Consider the following 24,666-nt stretch of genomic DNA (forward strand, 5'->3'; position numbering starts at 1 on the left):
GACGTAATGCCATGCAAAGACGACAGGCAGCGCAACAAGTCACATGTCTTTTCTTGTGGCGGGGAAGCAGCGCCCCCTCCTTGGCCTTTGTGCCGATACTACGAATGTGCATGGACAAGTTAGAATCCCATCCAGGCAGAGAAAGTTTTTAAAAAACGATGCTATAGAGCTTTGCCTGCAAAATTGCACGATACCATTCTTACAAACGTACATACAGGGTGAAAACAATACACTTCTCCACCACTATAGCACGTGCTACGTGTTTGCTCGTAACACCAGTGGTTACAACATCTAAGTGCACGTTCGACTTTGATTTCTGACAGACTGTTGTGGTATAGCTAAGTAAAGCGACGGTATTACAGGATAATTCTCACCCCTTCAGATCCCGACCCCTGTGAGAATTAGCACTGACTTTTTCTCACCCATGTGAGAGTAGCTTAATTTTCACTCAAATCAATTCTCGCCCCCAGGTCCGGGTGAGAAACAGCCTAGGTTAATTTTCACGGGGTGAGGATGTGCCGGGTTAGAATGATCCTGCAACACCTGTTAGGTTTACGACTTCGTTTACATTAACAGCACAGGAATATCTCAACAAGAAAACAACAAGTAGATAATTTAGAAACAACAATATTCCTAAATCCACGGGATCTAAGACACATGCGTTCTCAATAGGCGGTTTTACTTTCAGTGCCCCACCATGCGACACCCAGCGGTGTATCCCCAATAATGCCTGTCTGTCTTCACCCTACATGCTACCCACCCCAGTCAAATGAGGCAATTATAAATGATCAATTATCGCCTAACTTCAATGATCTCAAATCGCCAAAGTACTGGAAGTAACACCAAAAGATATTTAAACCAATCACAGCACCGTTGCAAAATAAATAAATAAATAAAATACAACGCATCTTGACGAGATGTATTTAGTTTCTTTGAATGACAATGTATGCGGTAACAAAACAATTTAATAATTTAACTATGTTGCAGATCTTGACCTATATCAAAATGCAAAACCATTTTGCAATCCAGTTCTTAATGCGCGTTTTAAAATCCAAGAAGTGTCTTTTTTATGATACAATGGGATATTGTGGTTTTCGTATTTTGCAATGGCATGTTTCAACTTGTTCAGGACCCTTGACCTCGTAACTGGGCAGTGTCCAAAGTCAGCAACGCTCTTCCAGCTTGGCAACCGGGGCAAAGGGTGCATTCCAACCGCAATACAAGAGAGCTGCAAACAAAGACATTTTTGTTGGGGGGAAAATAAATAACATGTTGGATATCCTGATTCTTTCTATTTGTGAAGAAGAAGAAGAAGAAGAAGAAGAAGAAGAAGAAGAAGAAGAAGAAGAAGAAGAAGAAGAAGAAGAAGATACATTAATCAAGCAATATTGAATGCCCTTTTTTTAACATAATCTATCTCTGGTCTGATGCAGTTATGGACAATTCAATGTCAAGTAGTATATACTGTACAGTAGCAGACAATATAGTTAATAAAATATTTCGGTGTCCACCAGAGTTTTGTCAAGCAGTTTACTGATTTGCAAAATTCAAAAATAGTAAAACTGTTACAGCTGATAAGAAATTTGACTAATGCACCATCAAAAATAATGCCAATATATACAGTTTGAATGACAAAAAGCGGTATAAAGCAGTTTTAGCTTCACACTAGCTTTCTGCAATAACTTAATGTTATTTTTTTCCCTCACTCTGGAACACGGCATCTGAAGAACCATAGCACTGCTAACCCTAATAAAAACGCAATAAATGCAGAAAACACGAATCGTCCAAATTGTTCCTAACATTTAAATAGTCTCGTATTATAAGATAAATCTTATAAAATGATAATGCTATAACGTGTATGTTTGTTATTGCTTGTGCAACTTGACATTTAAATAGCGGCAGTCCTCTGTTTGTCCGACCTTTGTTAAAATGCCTGTTAGATCTGTCTGTATCAGTCTTCTGTATTATTCTAAACGCAAAGAGATTACTGCTGATAATGCACGTGAAGCCAGTCACTTGACTATTCAACAATGTATTGTATTGTATTTATTTATTTATTTATGTATTTAGTGGAAACCCTTGATTCACACGCCTTTGATCAATTATTCTAGCATCCACATCCCTGAAAGAAAATCACTGTGGGTAACTGACATAGCGTTCTACCAATGACAGTGCTTCAAAAAGCCCGCCTTCCAAAAAAACCCCACAAAAAAACAAACAAACAAACAGAAATGTTGAAAGCTGTGCTAGTTTTAATCGTGTAAACACAAACAATCAAAATGAAAAACTGATACAATGTCTAAACCACTGTAAACATACAGACCAATGTCTATAAAAACCGTGTTCCTTTTAATTATGTCCGCTAGAGGGCATGTTTGCTGCTGCAAAACATACCTTGCATGTCTGCCTGTGGCTCTGTTTGTGTGTTTGATTTGCAGAATCATACAATTGACTGCAGATGATATTTTGTAGTTGGCAAAACAAAACACCCGTACGGGTTCAGACAAAGTGGCTTTTTTTTAAAGTTGTGTTTTTGTATATATATATTTGAATGTGTACATTCAGATATAATTTATAAATATGTTTTACAAGATTTAACATTTAGCTAAAAATGCTTAGTTACTAAAAGCACACACCTGTCCCGGGGCGGGAATGACTTCTTGTGAGGATCGTTTCCATCAATCAGACCATTACAGCTTGCTGATTTGCTGTCTGTGTTTGACTGGGTCGGGGGAGGGGCTGTGCGGAAGAAATATTAAGTACATATAAACTTAACCTCAAGGTTTAACGAGAAAGAGTGCGGGTGAGCGCAAAGTGATCTGTATTGAGGGAACTGCGCTATTCAGATACTAGATATTGTTTAGCATATTAGATTTCAAGCAATGCGATTTTAATTTATGTTGTTATGACGATCTCTCGAGCACTTCACGCTCATTTTACTTGTTGATTTAAAATCGACGCATTTGTGGTTTAAACACACTAGCACGCTATGTGGGTTGGAACCTACCCGGGGTAGGACCCGGGATTATCGGCTACTCGATTTCACACTGCTTTTAATAAAGCAGGGTTGACGTGGGTGGCAGACGCAAGTAAACAACACGCGTATCAATTACCCTGAAGCAGAGCAAACATTTCTTCATCCCTGATGCAATCCGGCTCATGGTGTGTCTCAAGCAACAGAAATAAGGCTGACAAACAAAAATGTTGCTTGCGGAAGGGAAACCTTCACGCAGGCGCGGCTGATTGTTATTTCGTTGGAGGTCATGCATTTGCCTCGCTCAACCCGGGCACATTGTTTTGTTTTTTTTTTATGATCTGGCAACACCGACCCCAATCCAGCTACAAATGCATCAGGAACAATTGTCAGAGGCAACCGCTAAAAAAGGATATCTGTAATCCAAAACAAACTGTTTTTACAACTTATTAATGCATTTCCTTATTTAATTTATCTGTATGGCTTTATCTTTTTTAATGCCTACCATTACATATTGTATAGTATTCATCAAGATTACTCATGACTATAGGCAATGTTGTATTTTACCCCCTGAAAATACTTTTTACTCTGTCAGTGTTCAAATTAGAGGGTGATTTACTCGCAGACCCAAAATAAACATTTTGATTGCTAGCAAATTATCAGGATTTAAGCACGCATTTCAACTTTTAGATTTAAATTTTAATGCAAAGTCGCCAATTCAGTTTAACTGTCTTTCACAATTTATTGACCAAGTTGCCTCTGGCTGTTGCAATTTGTAATTAATATTTCTTACCAGCATTGTTAATGCAGTACACTATAGAGGGCGTGCAAGCTCGGTTTTGTAATGAATCACAAAGCGCCGTCATAAATGTCACGTTGGTACAGTCGTGTCGTTTGGTATGGTGCTGGAGAAGGAGGAAGAACATGCGGAAACCGAGAAGAGAGGTCAGTAAGGTGAGGGACTGTTGAAAGCTGGAAACGTACGCCATTGATGGATAAAAGTACCCTCTGTGAAGCAGGGAATTGCGAAGGGGCAGAAGGGAAAACTAGCTGGAGAGAGGAGAGCCAAGCGGCTATGCCGCCTCCAAGAAAGGTGAATCCGGCGTTGCAAAAAAAGCATAGCAAAAGCAGGTTGTTGTTTTTGTACGTGTGGTGCTTTGCAGTAAGTTGTATACTGCCGTGTAATGCTGCTGTTGTGTGTCTCTGGGGCTTGCAATTCGTTATTTCACAGTGTTTATATTTGTGTTTGTTAATACTGCATTGTTATTAATCTTCAGCCAGGGAAAATGGCCCACGGATTACGTACCGTTTTTTAGGACCTAAAATAAACCACGACTGCATACGTAATGCGAAAAAAATACTGGATGTTTTAGTAGCTGCTTATTTGTTATTAAAAACATGTTTAAAGTTTGTAGCAGAATTTCTTTATACATGCTGTACATTACAGTAGTCGTAGTCGGTTTATTTACACGCGTGACTTGTAGCTAATTTATTTATTTTTTATTCAGTAGACACAGTTAATAAATCATTTTATGACATGCATAACTTAAGACGACGTGTTCTGAAGAAACAGTTTTCCTTTTTCTCTGCATTTTTCTGTTTTACTTTCTGTTTTCTTACCGCCGGGAGTCAGTCGAAAAATACACTTCCTCAACTAACACACAGTACATTGATTTTAAAACGGGGGACTCGCCAGGCACTTTCCCGTGACAATATTTTAACAAACTGCGTCACGTTTTTGACACACAAGTTTGTAACATCAAGCGTTTAAATCTAAAATTAATACTTTTGTCCTAAAAACATTTACTCTCTTTTTTCTGTAGTATGTAAAATGAGTTATTCAATGTTAGATGCCTCTGTTGAAGGTGGTATTGCTAGTAACAGATTACATGTTCTTGTTCTAGTTATGTATGTATTTAAATGCGTCATATATTTGAAAGCAGAATCAAGGTAGAGAGGAACGGTGTACTAAACCCTCAACTACCAATGCGTATAAATGTGTACTTGTCTACTTTGTGACAGCATAGCTACTTGCTGCTGTGCCTGTAGATCATATGCATGGAAAACAACAAATTTAACTTGCATTTAAAATAAATGTTAGTTGTGTATTCTTGCCATTGCTTGATGTGTGCATAATGCTCTGTTTTATGCATTTTTCAGTGCTAACCTGTTTTGCTTTTGTCATGTATTGCATTAATTTTCCTTTCAGTAGTAGACATAGCTCATTGTACTGGGAAGCATATCCATCACTTCAAACACCCAGTTATATTTTCCAAGGTTGAATTATTAAAAATACAGGTGTCTATTTACAAAGCTTGAACACCACAAGTTATTTTAAAAACCTCCATGTTTTGATTCATTAAGTACAATTTTGCAGTAGTATTAATGGTACTGTTTTCCACTGTGTAAGAAGCCAAGAGCATTCTAGAACTGTTTTGTGATTGTCAAACTAGGTTATATTCCTAAAACGATTCTTAAAATAACTGGTGTAAAGCTTTGTGAAAGGTGTCTTAGGTTACATTAAAGTCCTACCTTTTAAAAATGCACACATTACCTGTCAAAGATTGCCTGTATTTTAAGACAAATTCTTACACTGTATTTGTGTCAGGGTTGCCTGTTGTATTTACCAGTGCTGTCTCTTGCATTCCTTGTCAATGGTGCAGAAGTTTTTGAAGTATCAAAACCATCTAAAAGGCTGCTGTTTTTTTAAATATTACCAGCAGCAGTCCAAATACGCTGCATACCTGTCACTTTTATGCATTAAAAAATCAGAAATACAATTTACTGTATAAGAATATGCATAGCAAGCTGTGCAGCAAAATTGTCTGCTGCCCCTAAAACTTCCACTAACAACTACATCACCCAGAATGCAATGTCTTCAGTTACAAGGAAACTGTACACAAGAAAAACTAACCCAACAAACCTTATCCAATTTCTGGTTAGCCCTGTTGGCTTTGCAGCCAATCACAGTAAGAATAAGAACAATTCGAAGCTACACAGGTCCAGCTACAAATTCAACTGGAACCATCCTCAGAGGCAATCGCTAAAAAAAGGTGCCTATAATGTTAAACAAACAGTAAAGGTTTAATCTGGCAGTTCAAATATAAAATGTTTTTCATTATCCTGTATTATAGATGACCTGTACTGTGTTGAGATGGTTTTATGCTGATTCTGTTTATTCCCTTCTATATAGTGTAGCATTGTAGTTGATAATGAAGCAAGTAAGGTGGTCTTTGGAACCAAGAAAGGGAAGCCTCCATACAGCCTTGGTGGGTGGTTTAACAGGCTGTAGTAAGCGCCTGTAATAGACAAAACCAGTTCGTAGAAAAGGCTCACAATACGATGCAACAATCTGATTGCCTTTAATGCTTTCTGTAGGGTTGACTACATAGGAACTTCAGACTGGACAGGATTTGGGGAGTTTAATTGCAGAAAGAAAAAAAATAAATAAAAAAATGTATTTGTAGAACATATGGATAAGTCATGGCTGATCTGGAACCCTGCACTGTGGGGATGCAGCTTCAAGCAACTCAGAACTGCCACAAGACTTTCTACTGCCGCCAGACCGGCTGCAAAGCTCTGCGTGAGATGTCACCCAGCAACGCATTGCTGCTGCAGCTCAGGACTGGCATTATGAGCTTCACAGAGAGTGACAGAGTGTGTTTTTACCTCGAGAAGGTCTATGTGGACCGCTATGAGGACTTGCAGAAGGCCTGCTGCGATCCTTTTAATACTCACAAGAAAGCAATAAAGAAAGGGCTGAAGCCTCTTGACCTGGATGAAGCCACGTTTCTGAGCGAGAAGTTTGCAAGGCACTTGGTGCCGGACTAGAAACTGTTTCAGGTGTTCACAGCTGCTGACTGGCTACTGCAACCTTGACCCTAATGTAGAACAGAGAAAGACACACAATAGTGAAGCATGCATATGGAACTGTTTCTTTAAACTCCCACAAGCACAGATCTGTCATAGGGATGCTTTGCAATGTATGCAAGATTTCAACTAAATAACAAAATAGAAAAAAAAAAAAAACTGCGTCCTCCATACAACCAAAGGAGCTGAAAATAGTAAAGAATGCATTGTTAAAAATAAATAAATTTAAAAAATGGTTTAATGATTTAATTGTTTGCTGTGAGGTTCACCTTTTGATGTTTGTGTTTTGTGTCTCCATGGAGTGTTCAATTGTGCTGCAAACTCTGTTGCGCTACAATTCACATTTTGGTTGAACGAAGGTTACAGATCCAAATCTATCCAGGCCAAACCTCTGAGGGCATCTCCGGTAAATAGAAATCGAATCAAGTTCTACAGCTAATGGCAGCTTCACATTTTCAGGGACGGACCGCTAAGGCCTTGAAGTCACTTCAGTTTGCCAACCCAGGGCGCCAGACTGAGTTTGCTGCGGAGCCCGGTCGAAGAGATAAGAGAAGACTGCAGCCCAACAAAACAGTAATCAACGCAGACAGGTATTGCAACATGCTCTCTTACACGGTGTAAACGCTTCTACTGTACAATGCTGGTAACGTTTTTTATTTTTATTTTATTTAACATTGTATAACAAGAAATAGTAAGCATTTTTAATTTGGTATAAGGTATGGTTGGCTGCAATTCATAAAACTTTATGAATTAATTTCAACCAATGTGGTTTTCCCACTTCCCATGTGAAATGTTGATGTACCCAGACATAACAATTGTGATTTGATCTTTTATTTGAAGCCAATTTAATTGACTAACAATGACTTCAATTTAATTCATGCGAGAAGCTTATTTTAATAGAATACTGCTCATTTTGATCAGTGATGTGTTAGAATTGATTAAAAGGGAATTGGAATTGACCCCAACCCTGGAACCAGAACAAGCTTTTAAAGAACATTAGAGGTAGAATGGGTATGTAACCAATTTGGACAACATGGGTATACTATGCACTCCATAACATTTTGCCTATAGGGCCACAAAGTAACTTAAAATACCAGAGCAGCAAAGCAAATATGTGTTTGTTTGTTTGTCTATTTATTTATTTATTTATTTATTTTTAAGGCAGACAATTGGTGTAAAGAGTAAAGTGTACGACAGCGCAGGCCTGCTGATTTCAAGTGGCTTGGATTTGTGTGACTGTCTGGATGAAGACTGCCTGGGCTGCTTCTACCCCTGCCCTGAATGTGGGTCCCGTAAGTGTGGCGTCGAGTGCCGCTGCGATCGCAAATGGCTGTACGAACAGGTGGAAATCGAAGGCGGGGAGATTATCCGCAATAAGCACGTGGGCTAGGTCTCGGGAGATGGTTGTGCCGTACTGCACTCTGCATTCTACTATGGTAGAATTAAGTTCGACTTCGATATAATGTTCATCCCAGTGTTTGTTTCTTTTGAAAGAAACAAAATACATAAATGCTGTTAACTTTTTTTTCTGTTGTAGAAGACCGTGTTCTGTGCTTTTTTGTTTTGTTCTTTCAAACCGGACAATAACATTTAAAAAAAATAATAAAATAAATAAAGACTTGTGTAAAAAAAAAAAAAATAAATAATAATAATAATTGACGCTGTTGGCTGAAATGTACTAAATAGAATTGATCATTCATTTAAAAATGTTGACATGATGCAGTTATAAACTGCATATTGCAGGGTCGTGGAGCGGAATTCGTTCCATACCAAATAAGACTGAGAAGTTTTATTTTTTATCAACAGTTTTGTACACTTAACAAATCCCAGAGCAATGCAGCAATGGAAAAAGATTGTGGGTATTGTTTGCATTATTGTATCTAATTAGAGGAAACTATTTGTTAGTTGTTCTGTTATAAAGAAAGCTTACATTTTATAAACCATATGAAAATATCTGCTTTTCAGTGTACATTATAGTGAATAAGATAGTTATAAATTGCGTATTTGTTTTGCAAGTCAAGTCGGACTCATCAAGGCAACCAGAGCATACAGACCCACACTTGTCAACATTTGTTAATTGTGATTTTTTTTTATTTTTATACTGCGTAATATTGCGCAGAAAGGGATAAGGGTGAACCCCAATACTTAGCAACTGCATTTCAACGACAATAACAAAAAATAAATAAAATAAAAATCAAGGAATGTAAAATAATATACTGTATATATAATTTTTTTTTTTTGTATTGAAATAAAACTATATCTGGGTTTTTATGTGTTGTATGTTTTATTTTATATGTATTTTTGCAACATAGCTTAAAGCTAATATATGTAATAATGTTGATGTTTTTAATACAGTAGTTCTGTGTAAACCCTACCATAGTGGTAAAATCGAGCAAGTGCATTTTAAGATACATTCAATTTCAGTTTTAACCCGTATACAAAATAAACTGTATATAGATCTGAAATATAACCTTTACAGATATACGTGGTATATTTAAGCTATGGTTTGTTTTTTGTATTTGTATATAATTAATGTAATTTTTTCCACTCTGAAATAAATTACTATGCTTAATGCATTTCCTTCACCTGGTAGAGCATGAAGCATGGAGAAAAGGGTTTAACTACCTAGCGGCACAGGTGGAGACTGAGAGCCCCCATCAGTACCCTGCTACACCCCAGTGGCATCGCGGAACGGAGCTCTCTCCCATCAGAGGCTGAGGACTGTGCTTATCAGGCTGGACCAGCATTGAGTATTGAAAATCCTGTCACAGGGCAAGCATTTCTGTAAAGCCTTACTTGAGGTCTTCCTTGATTGTAAATTATAGTTTTGGTTATGGAGGATACTGTAGGGGAGGGGTATGTTAATTAGGTAACCACTTAATTTGCATAGCTTTCCTCCAACTGTTGGAATTGGGGTTTGTGACACTTCTCGTCCTTCCTGGCCATTTTTGATTTATTTATTGAATTATACTGCGAAGAATAAATAACGCATTTCATTAAACTCAAGAATGGAATGTTTTATTGAATAAGATAAAATTTTAACATGGAGCGAATGTTTGTTTTTATTGTAAAACTAAACATCTTTATTGAAAAACAATTCTTCACATAAGGCAATTTTTTGTAGTTGTCCTGCTTTTAAAACTTTAACATTCCTAAAATTACAGGCCTTTTCAAGCAATAATATGTCACTGAGTCACAATTGTGATATATGTACATTTTGTTTTTTTCAGTGCAAGGTTCATGTGCCCAAATATAGTTGAGTTAATGTTGTGTGGGGTCAATTGTAACATGTGTTACAACCATTGCTAAACCTCATGTTCCAAGAAGAAAACTAAGAGCAATCAATTGTGTCATTTTAAGTACAGAGATCAGGGATGAGAATGCTAAATGCCTGGATCGATAACACAGCATAGATCACAACAAGAAAACGGGGGGAAGAAAATGTAAATAAAATCTCAGGGCTTTGGCACAGACAGTTCCTCTTCCACAGGCAGACACATACCTGAACTGAGCATGTGCCAAGTAAGTGATGGCACTCTAGCTTACTTCTGATTGGAGAAATTCAAGGGGTTACAACTGTCCCCGGTCTCCAAAATTTATTGCAAATATAGTAAAATCACATATCTGATTACAGTTAGCCTAGACATGTAATCAAATTCCATCTTATCCTGCGTACAGATGTCGACCAATGCATAGGACACTACTGTACTGTATATACCATGTGCACTGTGTTTTCTGTTATTTGTTAATTTGTTTTTAAGGATGTTGATTTCATTATGTTCTCTTGTGGCACTAACAAATGCTGGGGTCAGATTGCTATGAGCTGCAGTAGCTGCCAGGATGGCTTGCGTTTTGAGACAGACACACACAAATACAGTGTGCATTATGTTTTTATTTGTTCTGTAAGCTACAAGGCCACCAGCTTACTGCACATCTTACAATAATTTTTCAACCTGTAGCCCAAGAGTTTTTGGATTATTTATCCTTAACCTAAGCTTAAGTTTTGGAAAACTAATTAGAATTCAGAATGGGGGAGTAAACAGCTTCTTTACATTTTAATTAAGAATCTCTCTTGCCTTAAAATGAATCAATTACACAACACACCTCAACCCAAGCTCATTCCTAGTTCAGCTACCAGCTGTGCTTTTAATTAGTTTTACAACAGTGCTAATTACTAGACACATTACCCTGTTGTATCTCCACAGAGAAACCAGTGAGGTTTATTTTAACGACCTTGCACAGTAATATTGTAAAATGTAGAAACCTGTATTTTTATGAGTTTCAGTGATTTTAAAGATACCCCCCTTCCCTTGTCGTCAGCCCTCGGGAATCTTTTTAGAAGCATTTTATTCCTGGAATAGTTTGTAAGCGTGACAAATAATTATCTAAGTAGAAATGACAGAAGTTAGTAAAAAATTAAATATTAGAAATATATAATTATTTAGATTAATAAACATTAAGATTAAAAAAGAGGTGGTATTAAAAGTCACTGTTTAGACCTTTAAAATAGACCACACAAAAAATATTAAATTAACCATCATACAGCACTCATCTGCATAAGGCACATCCCAGCACAGGAGGTGGTGTTGACAGACACACAGTTTCTGCAGGTATCTTTCTCTAACCCTGCTGTGATGTTCTTCAGGCCACAGCTGGCGTGACACTGGATAGCTGCGGACCACAGCAACACAAAGCAAAACAGAACCAGTGCCATGTCTTTAAACTGCAAGTACAGCAAAAGCTGGTTGTTATCAACTGTGGGACCAAACGCTTATTCATTTAATTATAGTTCCTTAAATGTTACTTGTCTATTTAATTGGATTAAAGGAAAGAGAAAGAAAGAAAGAAAAGAAAGAAAGAAAGAAAGAAAGCCAGTGGTAAAAGATAAAGGAATCGGCTGCTGTAAGACACAGTACTGTCTCAATTAAAATGAGGAAACCTGCAGGGCAGTTGACTTCCGCTGGCTAGGGGCTTTAGATCCCCATCTTATTCTTTATAGAACAGGCTCCGGTGTGTGTTACACCTGTGGGATTAAAATAACATCCATTTGATCGGAGTCGACCAGTGGGTGCAGCACATTCCACCGTTTCCCCAGATCACACAGCTGTCAAGGGCGATGTGCCTGCAGAGCAAGGCAGCCTTGTGCTCCCACGTGCTGCCCTCCAGGACTGAGGAAGATCATTTCTGTGCACGTCTGCTCTTTACCTTTACTCTTTAAAGCAAGTGTAACGTCAATGACACACTTTCAGAGAAGAAGAAATTAAGCCTTAACAGTATAAAGCAAACAACAAGCAGCACAGTGCCTGGTTTACAAGCATGGCGGCTGATATTGGGAAAATCTGACTTTATTTTATTTTTGTTATTAACATTTCTGTAAACAACATACTTTGCTAAAACCAGAACATTTTCATTTAACCTGAAATTCAAAAGCAAAACGTGATTAATAGTTAGAACTGGAAATGCAAGCTTTGCTTTACAGTCAGTAACAACGAAGAGCGCTACTGCAGGGAACAATGTTTCCACCAACTCTGTTTCCAATACAACCATTCAAGCTAGAACAGGAAATACTAATCTTTCAGCAGGGTGCCCCTTTCTAAAAAGCATGAGCCGCCACGATTGTGCCTCTTGTTCTGCTGTCGAGAAGTGGGCATCAAATGGGGCAGTGCAACGTACAGCAGTATTTGCAGACTAGCCTACTGTGGTACTGGCACGGGGAGGTTTGAAAACCTTGTATAAAAATATTAAAAGCACGAACAACGAGGTTTTTTTTAAGTTATAGCGCGGCCGCCAGATGACCTTAAAGAAAAGTTTGCCATGATTAATGACGTTGTTTTGGCAAACTACAAAGCTTCAGAAAATTAAAGGAATGTAAAGCAATTATCTCCAGACAAGGCATGTTATTTACTAAGTTTCATCCATTTACTACACACACACACAAGATTATATTGGTGTATTTATGACATTTTGTAGAAACAATAGTTAACTTCTCTCGATCCCAATTAGGTCAGAAATTCAGGAAAATAGTTATTGGTATGCATACATCTTCTGTAAACATAACATGGAAACTAAGATGCATTTGCACGCAACGGATTGGAAACACATCTTGTTTTTTGTAATTGTTTGAACCTGTACATAATAATAATAATAATAATAATAATAATAATAATAATAATAATAATAATAAATACTGCAGAGTGTTTCGAAAATAATAATAAAAAAATAATAATGAAAATGCAAGCAGTTTTACAGAACCTTCTGTGCATGTATTTGTGGGTCTTTCTGATAATTATTATGAATATCATACTGATAATGTGTATATTCAAAGAAACGTGGATTTTGGTAATATATCCTATTTTGACAGGATATACCAACCTTATGCCAGCACTCGTCTATTATAAACCACGCATTATAACCAGCATGCCATCAGCGTTATGAACGTAGGGTGCATATTGGGCCACTTGCGCGTTGATCAACTTGTACACCGTAAGCGATTCTACAAAACTGTGTTTACGCTATCACCATTGACCTATGTAAAACATTCATTTATAACAAACACGTCGATGCCTAAAATATATTAATAAACTTTTAACACCAACCCTGATCACTTCGATTTAAGAATGATTCCTCAATGTTTCATGCAGAACTCAAAAGCGGGTTTAGTGACGTCACAGCACCAAACCGTTTCAGGTTGTTAAACCCTCCTGTTATGTTCAGAATTTAGGTACATCTGTTATGTTTTGGGTCATATTGACCCGATACAATTTCAAACTAATTTTAACAGCCTTAAATTGATTAAATGATTTTATTTGCAAAGGTTTTCTGCTCTTTTAGTCCAGGAGCTGTGATAAAACTTCTTTGAATGCCAACCTGGGAGCGCCTCATTTTGGAGTGTCTTTACCAGCGAGATGCTTTTGCAACACTGACAGAGAAAATTAGGCTCTCCAGACAGGTGCAGCCATTTCCAGAAATAATACTACAAATATAACGATAATAAAATAACAAATTAAAGATGTTTGTTTTATTCCTGCACACAAATCTGCATGGATAAATGCTACGGGTCACAGTGACGAAACATCTTATTTGCATACATGACTTGTTCTAAAAAAATACAAATAAAAATAAACATCTCAAAGGTTCTGTTTTCTGTGCGAAAAAGTCATAAAATAGTATACAGAAAATGAAAAGAAAAATAGCATTTAAGCTAATTGGAAACCGGAAACATAATAGATCCGAAACATAATAGGAGGGTTAATACATTAAATACAGTACAAATAAAACGGTTAATAAAAATGTAACAGATAGGGGACAATAAAGCTATGAGCAGCTCTGTGAATATTATGACTGCAATTTCCCTTTCTAACCACTAAGGGGTGATATAAACCAAAGATTCTACACCTGTATATAGCCAGCTGAGATACTTTGCCTTTTAATACACAATGAGGAATACAGAGAAGAGAAGACAGCCAGTCAGTGGCTGATATTTCAATTATTGATTACAAAATAAATAACAACAAAATAATACAATCAAAAAACCAACAACAGCGATTACCTACGCTTATGTTACCGTTCTACTGTACTGGATAAAGGAAGAATGATAATTATTAATAAATAAATAGAAATATCCAGCAACATATACATTTTTAAAACGTCTGCAGGAAAAGTGATGACTGATCCCGCTGAATTAGAATATGAACAGCTGCAGTTGTTACGTGTTGAGCGAAATAGCCACTGCCAATCATAATTTTGCTGTGACACAACAGCCAGCCAGCCACACGGATCACGCAGATTTCAGTCTGGTTTTTGGAATGCTTGTCTGTGAGCAGCACGGAGGCGGTGGGTTGGGGGGTAATCTCGTTTGGCTGAGTACTTTAACATCACGTACTGCTGCCATGCTCTGCCTGCTGGGTAAAAGATGGGTCCAAAATGCTGAAGAACAAGGGTGTTCATAACAACAACAACAACAGTCAGTATGGCAGCGCAGTGGCACACAGCTAAAGGTCAATTTATCTCACGTTAATTTAGATGAAGTACTTTGTCACAAACAATAGCAATTAATAAACAAACAAAGAGAAACCTGTATGTATGTTGCGCAATTTAACTATCAAAACTGCAACAAGTGCATTCGGAGAAATACATCTGGGTCTTTGCTTGCAGTTAAAAATAGTAAGTACGGCGATGGTGGAATATTTGGGGACATGGGGGGATGATTGTTGCCTGCATGGATGAACTCTATCTATAGTTATAGAAACGATTACTTGGAGGTATAGTATATATGAAAACAGTAATAGCTTATTTTGTATACGAACTCGATCTATCCCGACAGCATATAAGGATAAAATTAAATATATTTGCAATGAAATTGATTTCATTATTATGCATTGCATTGCAAATCACTTTAAAAACGTTACATTTCCCCCCACTTTATTTAGTTTTTCCTGCAGATTTTGGTGAAAGGACTTGAATTTGTGTTCTGCGAGTAACGACTGATGGAATAGTGGATACTACGGCATGCAAGACATTTCAGGATTAAAGGACTTTGTGAACATGTTGACAATTAAAGAATAAGTGATATTCTATGGAGATAGGAGCCATGCTAATTTGCCATCTAATGTTATTCAAGCATTTTCCGAATGCAGATGTCTTGCACGACAGCCGTTGCCATTTGGAAAAAGACTAATATTATCATATAATAAAATCAAAGAAACAGGAAGAAGTACCGGCGACTTTTTTTTTGAAGGGCAAAATACATCACATGAACTTGGCAATGGTATGAACTATACATACTTAATATAAATAATAATAATAATAATAATAATAATAATAATAATAATAATAATAATAATAGTAAAGAAAAGCAGAACATCACTTCTTCCTTAAATAGAAAGTTAAACTGGACTCTTCCAGGAACTCATTTCATTTTACGCCTGACCACAAAACGGATTAATAAAAAAAACATGTTCCGGGGATTTAATTGCGGATTACAACTACAGAACAAGAGTTTGGCAACAAAGTTGCATTGAGTTCACGATTTGGTAACAACAGGTGCACCAGGGGTCTGACCATGCATTTTTACGTTATTTAGAAAAACAAAAAACAATATTGCTATCTTCAGATTCTACACATTTTGTCATTTTGGTGTTTTCAGATGGAGGCTGCTATGGTGAGTGTGGAAAGTGGAGGGTGCAACAGCCATCCGCCTTACGGTTACGCACAGGCTCGGGCAAGGGAGAGGGAACGGGAGCGCGAACGGGAGCGCCAAGCACACTCCAGATCTACCGCCGCTGAAGCTGCTTCGGCAGGAGTAGGAGTGGGGAGACACCATCACCACCACCAACACCACCCGCAGCAGAAGCAGCAGAATCAGTCTCGCACCGCCTCCTTGTCCCACGCTAACAGCTGTAGCGATAGAATCGTTTCGTGCCCCTCCTCCGCCTCCGCCTTCCAGCAGCAACACCACCACGAGCCACAACAGCAGCAGCAACTAGTCAAAGGGAAGAAAAAGCATCAGGGTTCAGAACAGGACAGGAGAAAGAAGCGACGTCAGGGCTGCGGAGGGGGCCACTCTCGCTACTCGGAGTTGGCTCCAACTGGGTCCGAGGAAGAAATTATGAAAGAGGAGGAAGAAGAAGAAGAAGAAGAAGAAGAAGAAGAAGAAGAAGAAGAAGAAGAAGAAGAAGAAGAAGAAGTTGTTGACGGAGAGGAACAGACTGCAGGTGACAGGAAAAAAAGTTTTCTCTGTACCATGGATGATGAACAGGAGAGGGTTTCTCTCACTGACAGACTATCCCAGCAAGGCTATGACTCTGTCTACAGCGAGTACGAGTGCTGCGAGAGAGTTGTCATCAACGTCTCCGGACTGAAGTTCGAGACGCAGCTGAAAACTTTGACTAAGTTTCCTGACACGCTGCTAGGGGACGCCGAAAAACGAATCAATCACTTCGACCCCCGGAGGAACGAGTACTTCTTTGACAGGAATCGACCCAGTTTTGATGCCATCCTCTACTTTTACCAGTCAGGCGGCAGGTTAAAGAGACCCCCCAGCGTGCCTTTTGACATCTTCTCCGAAGAGATCACGTTTTACGAACTCGGAGAAGATGCAATGTTGAAGTTCAGGGAGGACGAGGGTTTCGTGAAGGAGGAGGAGAAGCCTTTACCAGAGGACGAGTTCAAACGCCAGGTCTGGCTTCTGTTTGAACACCCAGAAAGCTCAGTGCCTGCTAGAGGAATTGCGATCGTTTCCGTGGTGGTAATCCTGATCTCCATGATCATATTTTGTTTGGAAACTTTACCTGTGTTCAGAGAAGACAACGATTACTTAAACAGCGACATCAACGGGACAGCCCAAGACAATGGATCTACACCTTTTAACGACCCCTTTTTCATTGTGGAGACTGTGTGCATTATTTGGTTCACTTTTGAAATGATTGTTCGTTTCTATGCATGCCCCAGCAAAGCTGACTTCTTTAAAACCATTATGAACACTATTGACATTGTATCCATTTTGCCTTATTTTATTACTATTGCCTCTGATCTCGCTCAGCAGCATCAAGGCAACGGGCAACAAGCCATGTCTTTTGCCATTCTGAGGATAATTCGTCTTGTCAGAGTCTTTCGCATATTCAAGCTCTCCAGGCATTCGAAGGGCCTGCAAATCCTCGGACATACCCTGAGGGCCAGTCTGAGGGAACTGGGTCTGCTGATGTTTTTCCTTTTCATCGGCGTCATCCTGTTTTCCAGCGCGGTGTATTTTGCAGAAGCAGATGAGCCCCGCTCCCAGTTCGGGAGTATCCCCGATGCCTTTTGGTGGGCTGTGGTAACCATGACTACGGTCGGCTATGGCGACATGAAGCCTATAACTGTCGGTGGCAAGATAGTGGGCTCACTCTGTGCCATAGCAGGTGTTTTAACGATTGCTCTCCCGGTGCCGGTAATCGTTTCCAACTTTAATTATTTTTACCATAGGGAAACTGACAATGAAGATCAGTCACCGGTTCAGCCGTCTGCACCCACCTGCCCCTGCTTCCCCACAAACTTCCTAAGGAAGTGTAGAGGTTCCTCCTCATCCTCTTCTTTGGGGGACAAATCCGAATATGTGGAGATGGACGAGGGCGTAACGGAGTCGCTTTGCGCAAAGGAAAACCGGAGTCAGAGCAAAGGCAATGGCACAGAAATAGTCAAGAAACACTGTTTGAGTCCTAGCTCGGTAGAAACTGACGTGTGATGCGCATTTGGAGTGATTACCGCTTATGCAATGATAAGCATCGAAGAGACACACAAGCACAAGCACAAGCCAGCAAATGGAAAATAAACTGCATACACAATGCTATGCTTTATCAATATTATAAGAACTAATGCGAATGCAGACATATGAGAGGTCAATGATGGACTGCAAATAGAAGTTCACATCAGAGGGCTGGGGGGAAACGTTTTGATTTTGATTCTCAAAGCTTCATCCTGAACTTTTAATTATTTACTGTTTTGCACAGTAACTCAGTACGTTCACTGACATCCAGCAGCTGTGTGTTTTGCTTTTTTACCAGAACTTCAAAAGCATAAAACTGTGAAAGAGAGCACTAACACACACACACACACAAAAAAAAAAAAACACACTGCCAGAGAAGAGCGATGCTCGGCAAAGGATTGTCAATACTTCGAACAATAACCGAATTAAATCCATGTAACATCAAAGAAAAAAGATGCTCAATCCTGAAAAAAGACACTTTAAGAAAAGAAAAGAAAACAAACAAACAAACACAGTTTGTGTCTCCTGTCTTGTTGGCAAGTGGATAAAGTCAAAGCACTTAAAAGATACATGTGGAATTATAACTCCAGCTTTGCTGTTATTTGATCAAACTCTGCCTTGTTTGCACTATTAAATATGCAGGAGATAGGAGTGCATTTTTAAGGCAAATCTTTTCTGTAGTGCTGTGAAATGTTGATTATAATTGCAAGACAATAACGCAAGACACCCTCTTCCCGGGACGTTTGGCTATAGTATAGTTATACAACATCCTGCAAATACGCACAGGAAGACACTGCAGTCATTTGAAACGTTTTGGGCTACTTCTTTCTTCTTCTTTTTATGGGGGTCTCCGTCTATATGTTCAATGGCATTTGATAACCTGGGAAGACTGAACGCTGTTGGATACATTGTTTTTTGTACGGATGTCTGATAAATACCAGCACTGTCAGTTGTTGCCTAATAGTTGCCAATTTATTACGCACATACCCTTTCTGAAATGCAAGCTCCCTTTGGAACAATAGCCCCTTAAGAGAATATCACTGATAATGCCATTCTGTTGTGTACACAACTATTATTATTATTATTATTATTATTATTATTATTATTATTATTATTATTATTATTATTATTATTATTATTATTTTCCCAATACAGTCTTCCGGACATGTGCGCTGGTGGATTCATGCTTCAATGTCAGTGAGTGGGGATAGAATAGAATTGTGTTTCTGAGACCAAAGCAACTCGCATCATTACAGTATTCATATTAAAAAAACAACCAACCAAACAAACAAAACAACAACAAAAAAACCCTCTAAACATTATTTCACGCAGTCGTGCGAGCACGTATTGCTACTGCAATTAAAGCAACAGAGTACCACAAACCCTACTCACAAGCTGCATGTCCTGAACAAGGCTAGGAATCAAAAGCGTTCCCCAAGGACTTCTTGTCACATAATTTCTTCTGAAGACCACGTGACAGAACCACACTCCTCTAACTTATTCCAGAGAATTGCAAAATCGCTTTAAACCATCTCAAGTTGAAACATTTAGATAAACGTTTCTGACTACATACATATGTGGACAAGTTTTTATTTTTGTTTATTTTTTTGATCGCGGACATTCTGTACCACCAGAAGAAGAAAATACAGCCAGAATGACGGCTACATACATACATATATATATATATATATATATATATATATATATTATATATATATATATATATATATATATATATATATATATATAGTGTCTCTCTTAGATGCACAAGACTTATTATACAGGATTTTCCAGAGTAAAGTAGTATTATTATTATTATTATTATTATTATTATTATTATTATTATTATTATTATTATTAACATGCTTTTTCTAACCCATATTCTATTTTCCACGCTCCTTGTTATACCTGTAGGAGGGCGCCTTTGCAATGAATTAGGCATGTTTCGCAATAGGTGCAATTGAATTTTACTCCAGGGAAATCGAAGTGTGTCACGAGGAAACTGCCCAATGTAATTAACATCTCCCACAATGGAAATATCTAAGTTATCGGCTGTGGCTCTTGGCTGAAAGCAGGCTGATTATATTTAAACAGGCAAACACCTTGCGGTGAGTGTGCGTAAAGGACGGATACGCGTCAGAACTCGTTAGTAAGTTAACTGGGCCTAAAAGCACTAAATATTGCCACAGCTAACTGTCTCAAATACACGCACACTTTAATCATTTTACACATTCACTGGGTACATTACAGTGCATTCTTGTGTTTAACGAATGGGTATTATTGCGCTTGGAGCGCTCTTTCAGAAAGATTGTAGTATTATTATTAGGGTATTTGTTAGAATAGTGACACCTTTAAGATTTTGCTTTAAGATTCAGTTTGCAACTTGTGTCACCTCCTGTCACTGTTTGCTGTGCCAAAATACCATTGGAAGTAAATGAACTATCAACTACACTGAACTATCAAGTTTAACAGCACTCGAACGCAGTGTAGTGCCCCCCCGTTACAGATTCCCCAGTCGGTGAGATGAGGCTAAAAACTCTATGGGACAGACTTATTTTCAGAGTGGTCAGGGCGCTCGATTGCGCTGAGTGTGAGCTCCGGTTTGCATCCAGCCTCCGCTCTATTACTGTACGTCAGCATCTAACCAAAATGAAGCTGAGCAAAGAGGCATGTTTATTTAAATAGGGAAGAAATGTGAGTGCAGAGTCGCTAACCAGCGTTAAAAGAGAATTTATTTAAAATATCTCAATCGTATAAACACGATATACGATTTCCACTACTGAACAATTGCTTGTTACATCAATAAAACAAAACAAAACAAACAAAAAAACAAACATTTAAATATTTAGTCAAAGAGACAAAAACAACCATATTTAGCTCAGTTCAAATTTGTTTGGCAAATGTAGTGAAAGCATGTGCTTTTCATTATGCTGTGTAGGTCACATGATAACTGCTTTATTCACAAGATTCTTAGCTGGGCAGGACTAAGTCATTATGACACAGGCTTAACCTTTCAGATTTTTTTTTGACACCTGCTGTGTATTCCTGCTCATTCACTCAAGGTGGTAGCTGCACGAAAGGGACTCAAGGCTGCAGCGCAGTAAGGAGTGTCGTGGCTTCCCTGTGTAATCTCGGAATTCCCTTTGCACTGCACTGCACTGGAGTGGTCATGATGATCTGGGATAGATCACTGCACTGCTGAGGCCCTTGTGTCCGTCAGGTACCCACTATGTAAGATTGCTTTGTGGACGTTTTTATTTGCTAGCGTATCTTGAGATTTATTCAGAGGCAAGCATGACCATGTCCGTGTTTGCCTGATCCAGTGTCAAACATCGTTTATATTGTGCCAAAAAGAGACACAGAAATACCCAAACAGGCTGCTTTGTAAGATAATGTAATGAGAGGCAGGGCTGAACTTTACTCCTGAGATTTCTCAGTGCTGTAAGTGAACAGTGCTCTAAGTGAAATGTTACACTGTTTTGAATATGAGTTGCACTGTTATTAACATGCGCTGTTGTGTTATTTTTAGAATACTGTAATAAATGCACAGAAAAGTGCACCTCAACTTTTAACACACATTCACCTCAGTGGTTATTGACACAGGGTATGGTAGGGAGTCCTATTACGGGCAGGCAGCCTAAATAATGTCTCTGCTGATTTGAAGACAGTGTACTCTGTGTTAGTGGGCAGCGGGAGCAGCCACAGAACTCATTCATTTACTCACTGCTCACAAACAGAGACTTAAACTTATTTATTATTTTATTTTTTTTGGATTTAGAAATTGGGAGAGAAAGGAGAAATGTATGCAAAAAGACCCCAGTTTATTACCGCTGGTAGCGGTGTGTGTGTGCCGCTCACCCTGCTATAGAAGAGAGACCGTTGTTTTATATATTCACCACCAAAGTGAGGACATTACTGAGGCAGGATAACAGATTTTTCTATTTCCTAAAAATATACTAAACCACGGCAAAATATTAATAAACCACTCCACCTTCCATTCAACCTTGACCCATTGCACTTGTGTGTGTGTGTGTGTGTGTGTGTGTGTGTGTGTGTGTGTGGGTGTGTGTGTGTGTGTGTGTGTGTGTGTGTGTGTGTGTGTGTGTGTGTGTCTCTGTGTGTGCGTGTGTATGTGTGTGTGTGTCTGCGTACGTGCGTGTGTGTGCGTGTGTGCGTCTGCGTGTGTGTGTGCGTACCATTGTTTCTTCAAGTGATTTTATGTAAACCTTTTTGTATTACGATATTTCTCAGATTTTTTTTTCTTAATCATATTAATTTATCATTGGTTCCTCTGGATTTCTTACTGCTTTACTACACTATTGTATAATTTACTGTATTTTTCTATGCTTTTAGCATAGCAAGTCAAGCTTTATCAGTGAAAGGGTTAACCTGTACATTACGAAAACAAACCAAAAAATAAACCCCCTAAAAATGTCTTTAACATTCTCCAGACGTCAGGACATTTGAAGCAGTAGCTGAAACACCGTGCAGCCTCGTTACACTACATTAGATATCTTTCCTTAGCAGTGGGTGGACTGTAACTGGAGCTGATAACAAAGCCTTTGATTTATTGTGCTGGTTAATATTTTACATCCCTGGCATCTTCATTTATGTCCCATTGAAGAAAAAAAATGAAAAGAAATTTACAATTTTTCGCCCTTACACAGCCTCACATCTTTAAACAATTCATGACTGACTTTTAGTCGATATGGAGCCAGGAATTGATTTGGAATGTACTGATCTGCACAGCAAATTCATTTTAGAATTAGGAATCGTTTCAAGGTGTTACTTTGTGGTCCTCTGTTGGGGAAATGTCAATTTCCTCCCAAATCTTTTTGTTGGTTTTAACACATTTTTAAGGTGCTTCTGTAACTTCCCTTAGAAAAGAATATCACAGTAAAAGCATAGGAAAGTGTAATAAAGCACAGGCAAACATTGCAAAGAATATCGAGGCATTAGAAAGCATATTAAATAAACATGAGAAACCTGGATAAACTGTGTTAAATGCATAGTAAAACCACAGGAAAAGCATGGTAAAGCTGCAAACATACCATGGTTAATCTTTATAAGGGTTTGGGTAATTCACAATCAAAACAGTTTTTTAAAGGGCTGAGAATTAATAGTGGAACATTACCAGTTTTTCGTGCTTGGTTTTTACCTGCCAAAGTAAACTTTTAGTCACGCTTTTATTCTTCATTGACATTTGGAAGAACAATGCTTCATTTGAAGTAGAGGAGAATGAGATTAATGTATTCAAAGGAGCTGGCTGAGCATGCCAGGGATACGGGAAGCTATGGATTTGCTAACCGTTTTCAGAGGTTAAAACACAAGCTTGTCTTGTTTATCAGTTTGAATAATGTATTGAGGTTGACCATTGGATCTAAGGGACCTTTTACACAGTCCTGTGCCACCAGTTGGCTAACAGTATTGCAATGAAGACATAACGCTTGTTCTTTTAGAATATACAGAGCCAAGCAAAGAATAACTGAGTCATCCCATGCTTTTAATTGTTTTCAACCCTAGCATGTTGGGCTCAAGGACACAGTTGACAATAACACGGCTTGTCGGGCACAGTTTTTGTGCTTAGGTTCAGTTTGCCAAAGCAGATTGGAGCCTCTGATCAATCTACATTTCTGCACGGGAGAGCTCAGCTCCAAGAATCAGAGCGTTCACGATTCTTGCTGATTATGACACTTTTTGGTTACTTTTAAAATTCAGTTTTGATGAACTGTGTGGCTCCAGACTGCTGCTAGAGATTTATTTACAATCTATTCCAGATTAAGCTGCTAGAGAATTATTGAGAATTCTAGCATGGAATAACTTGTTTAACTTTTTTTACTGTTTTGTATTTTGATTAAAAAAAAAAAAAAATCTTGTATTGCATGTCCCAAAACAGCGGGGTATTTTCCAGCACAGCCTGCTTTTGCATGCCATCAGAACTTCCTGTTCTGCAAACTAAATTTGGATATCATAACTTTTCTTTTACTGGTAGTTGGAAAAAAGTGATGGAAAATCCAAAGTTTCTGCTGACTTGGATATGCCAGAGAATCAAGATCCTTATCTTTTAAAAAAAAAATGTTTGCACAAATTTGAATTGGTGAAGAAAAGAAACACATGGGTGTTTTTAAAAGAAGGAAGTCTGCAACAGCAAGATGAGAAGTTTTATTCAGTAGCCTCATAAGCAAAAAGAAAAGAAAACTGCAATGGGATAGCTGAAGAACTGTTTTAAATAAAGTTTTGTTAAGGACTGAACTTTTAGTAACAACTTCTAGTAACATAAAAGTTATAATAACAAATAATAGGTAATGCATTTATCTCATTTCTACAAGTATTTCCACAAAGTGTTGTTCTCTGTCTTGTCAGAAGGCTTCACTTTACGTATATGTGTGTCAATGGCAGCTCGATGATATCTGAGCTGCCTATAGAAAGTGGTACCATAAAATAGTTTTGGTGCGTTCCGGCACATTCTGGCTCCACTACACCACTAGTGCTGTGCCAGTCTGTCTGTTATACTGCATGTTCAATAAGGATATTTAAAATAATTGGTTACGTGTGAGTTTAGCAAAATGTAACACGTGCA

General features: G+C 38.2%; 2 protein-coding genes across 2 annotated transcripts; both read left to right on the plus strand.

The window, feature by feature from the left end:
- The first annotated feature begins 5,569 nt into the window (after positions 1-5,569).
- On the plus strand, positions 5,570-8,392 carry LOC121329518 (ARL14 effector protein-like). The gene is given in 4 exon segments (XM_041275112.1): positions 5,570-6,807; positions 6,809-6,890; positions 7,304-7,434; positions 8,006-8,392. Coding segments are annotated over 4 exon segments (792 nt in total). The 5' UTR covers positions 5,570-6,457; the 3' UTR covers positions 8,235-8,392.
- A 7,597-nt stretch (positions 8,393-15,989) lies between these two features.
- LOC121329751 (potassium voltage-gated channel subfamily A member 1-like) lies at positions 15,990-18,549 on the plus strand. Its single transcript, XM_041275501.1, has one exon. The coding sequence runs from the start codon at positions 15,990-15,992 to the stop codon at positions 18,063-18,065; it is 2,076 nt and encodes a 691-aa protein (XP_041131435.1). The 3' UTR covers positions 18,066-18,549.
- The last annotated feature ends 6,117 nt before the right edge of the window (positions 18,550-24,666 follow it).

Source organism: Polyodon spathula, chromosome 17 (genome assembly GCF_017654505.1).
Source record: "Polyodon spathula isolate WHYD16114869_AA chromosome 17, ASM1765450v1, whole genome shotgun sequence".
Taxonomy (NCBI): Eukaryota; Metazoa; Chordata; class Actinopteri; order Acipenseriformes; family Polyodontidae; genus Polyodon; species Polyodon spathula.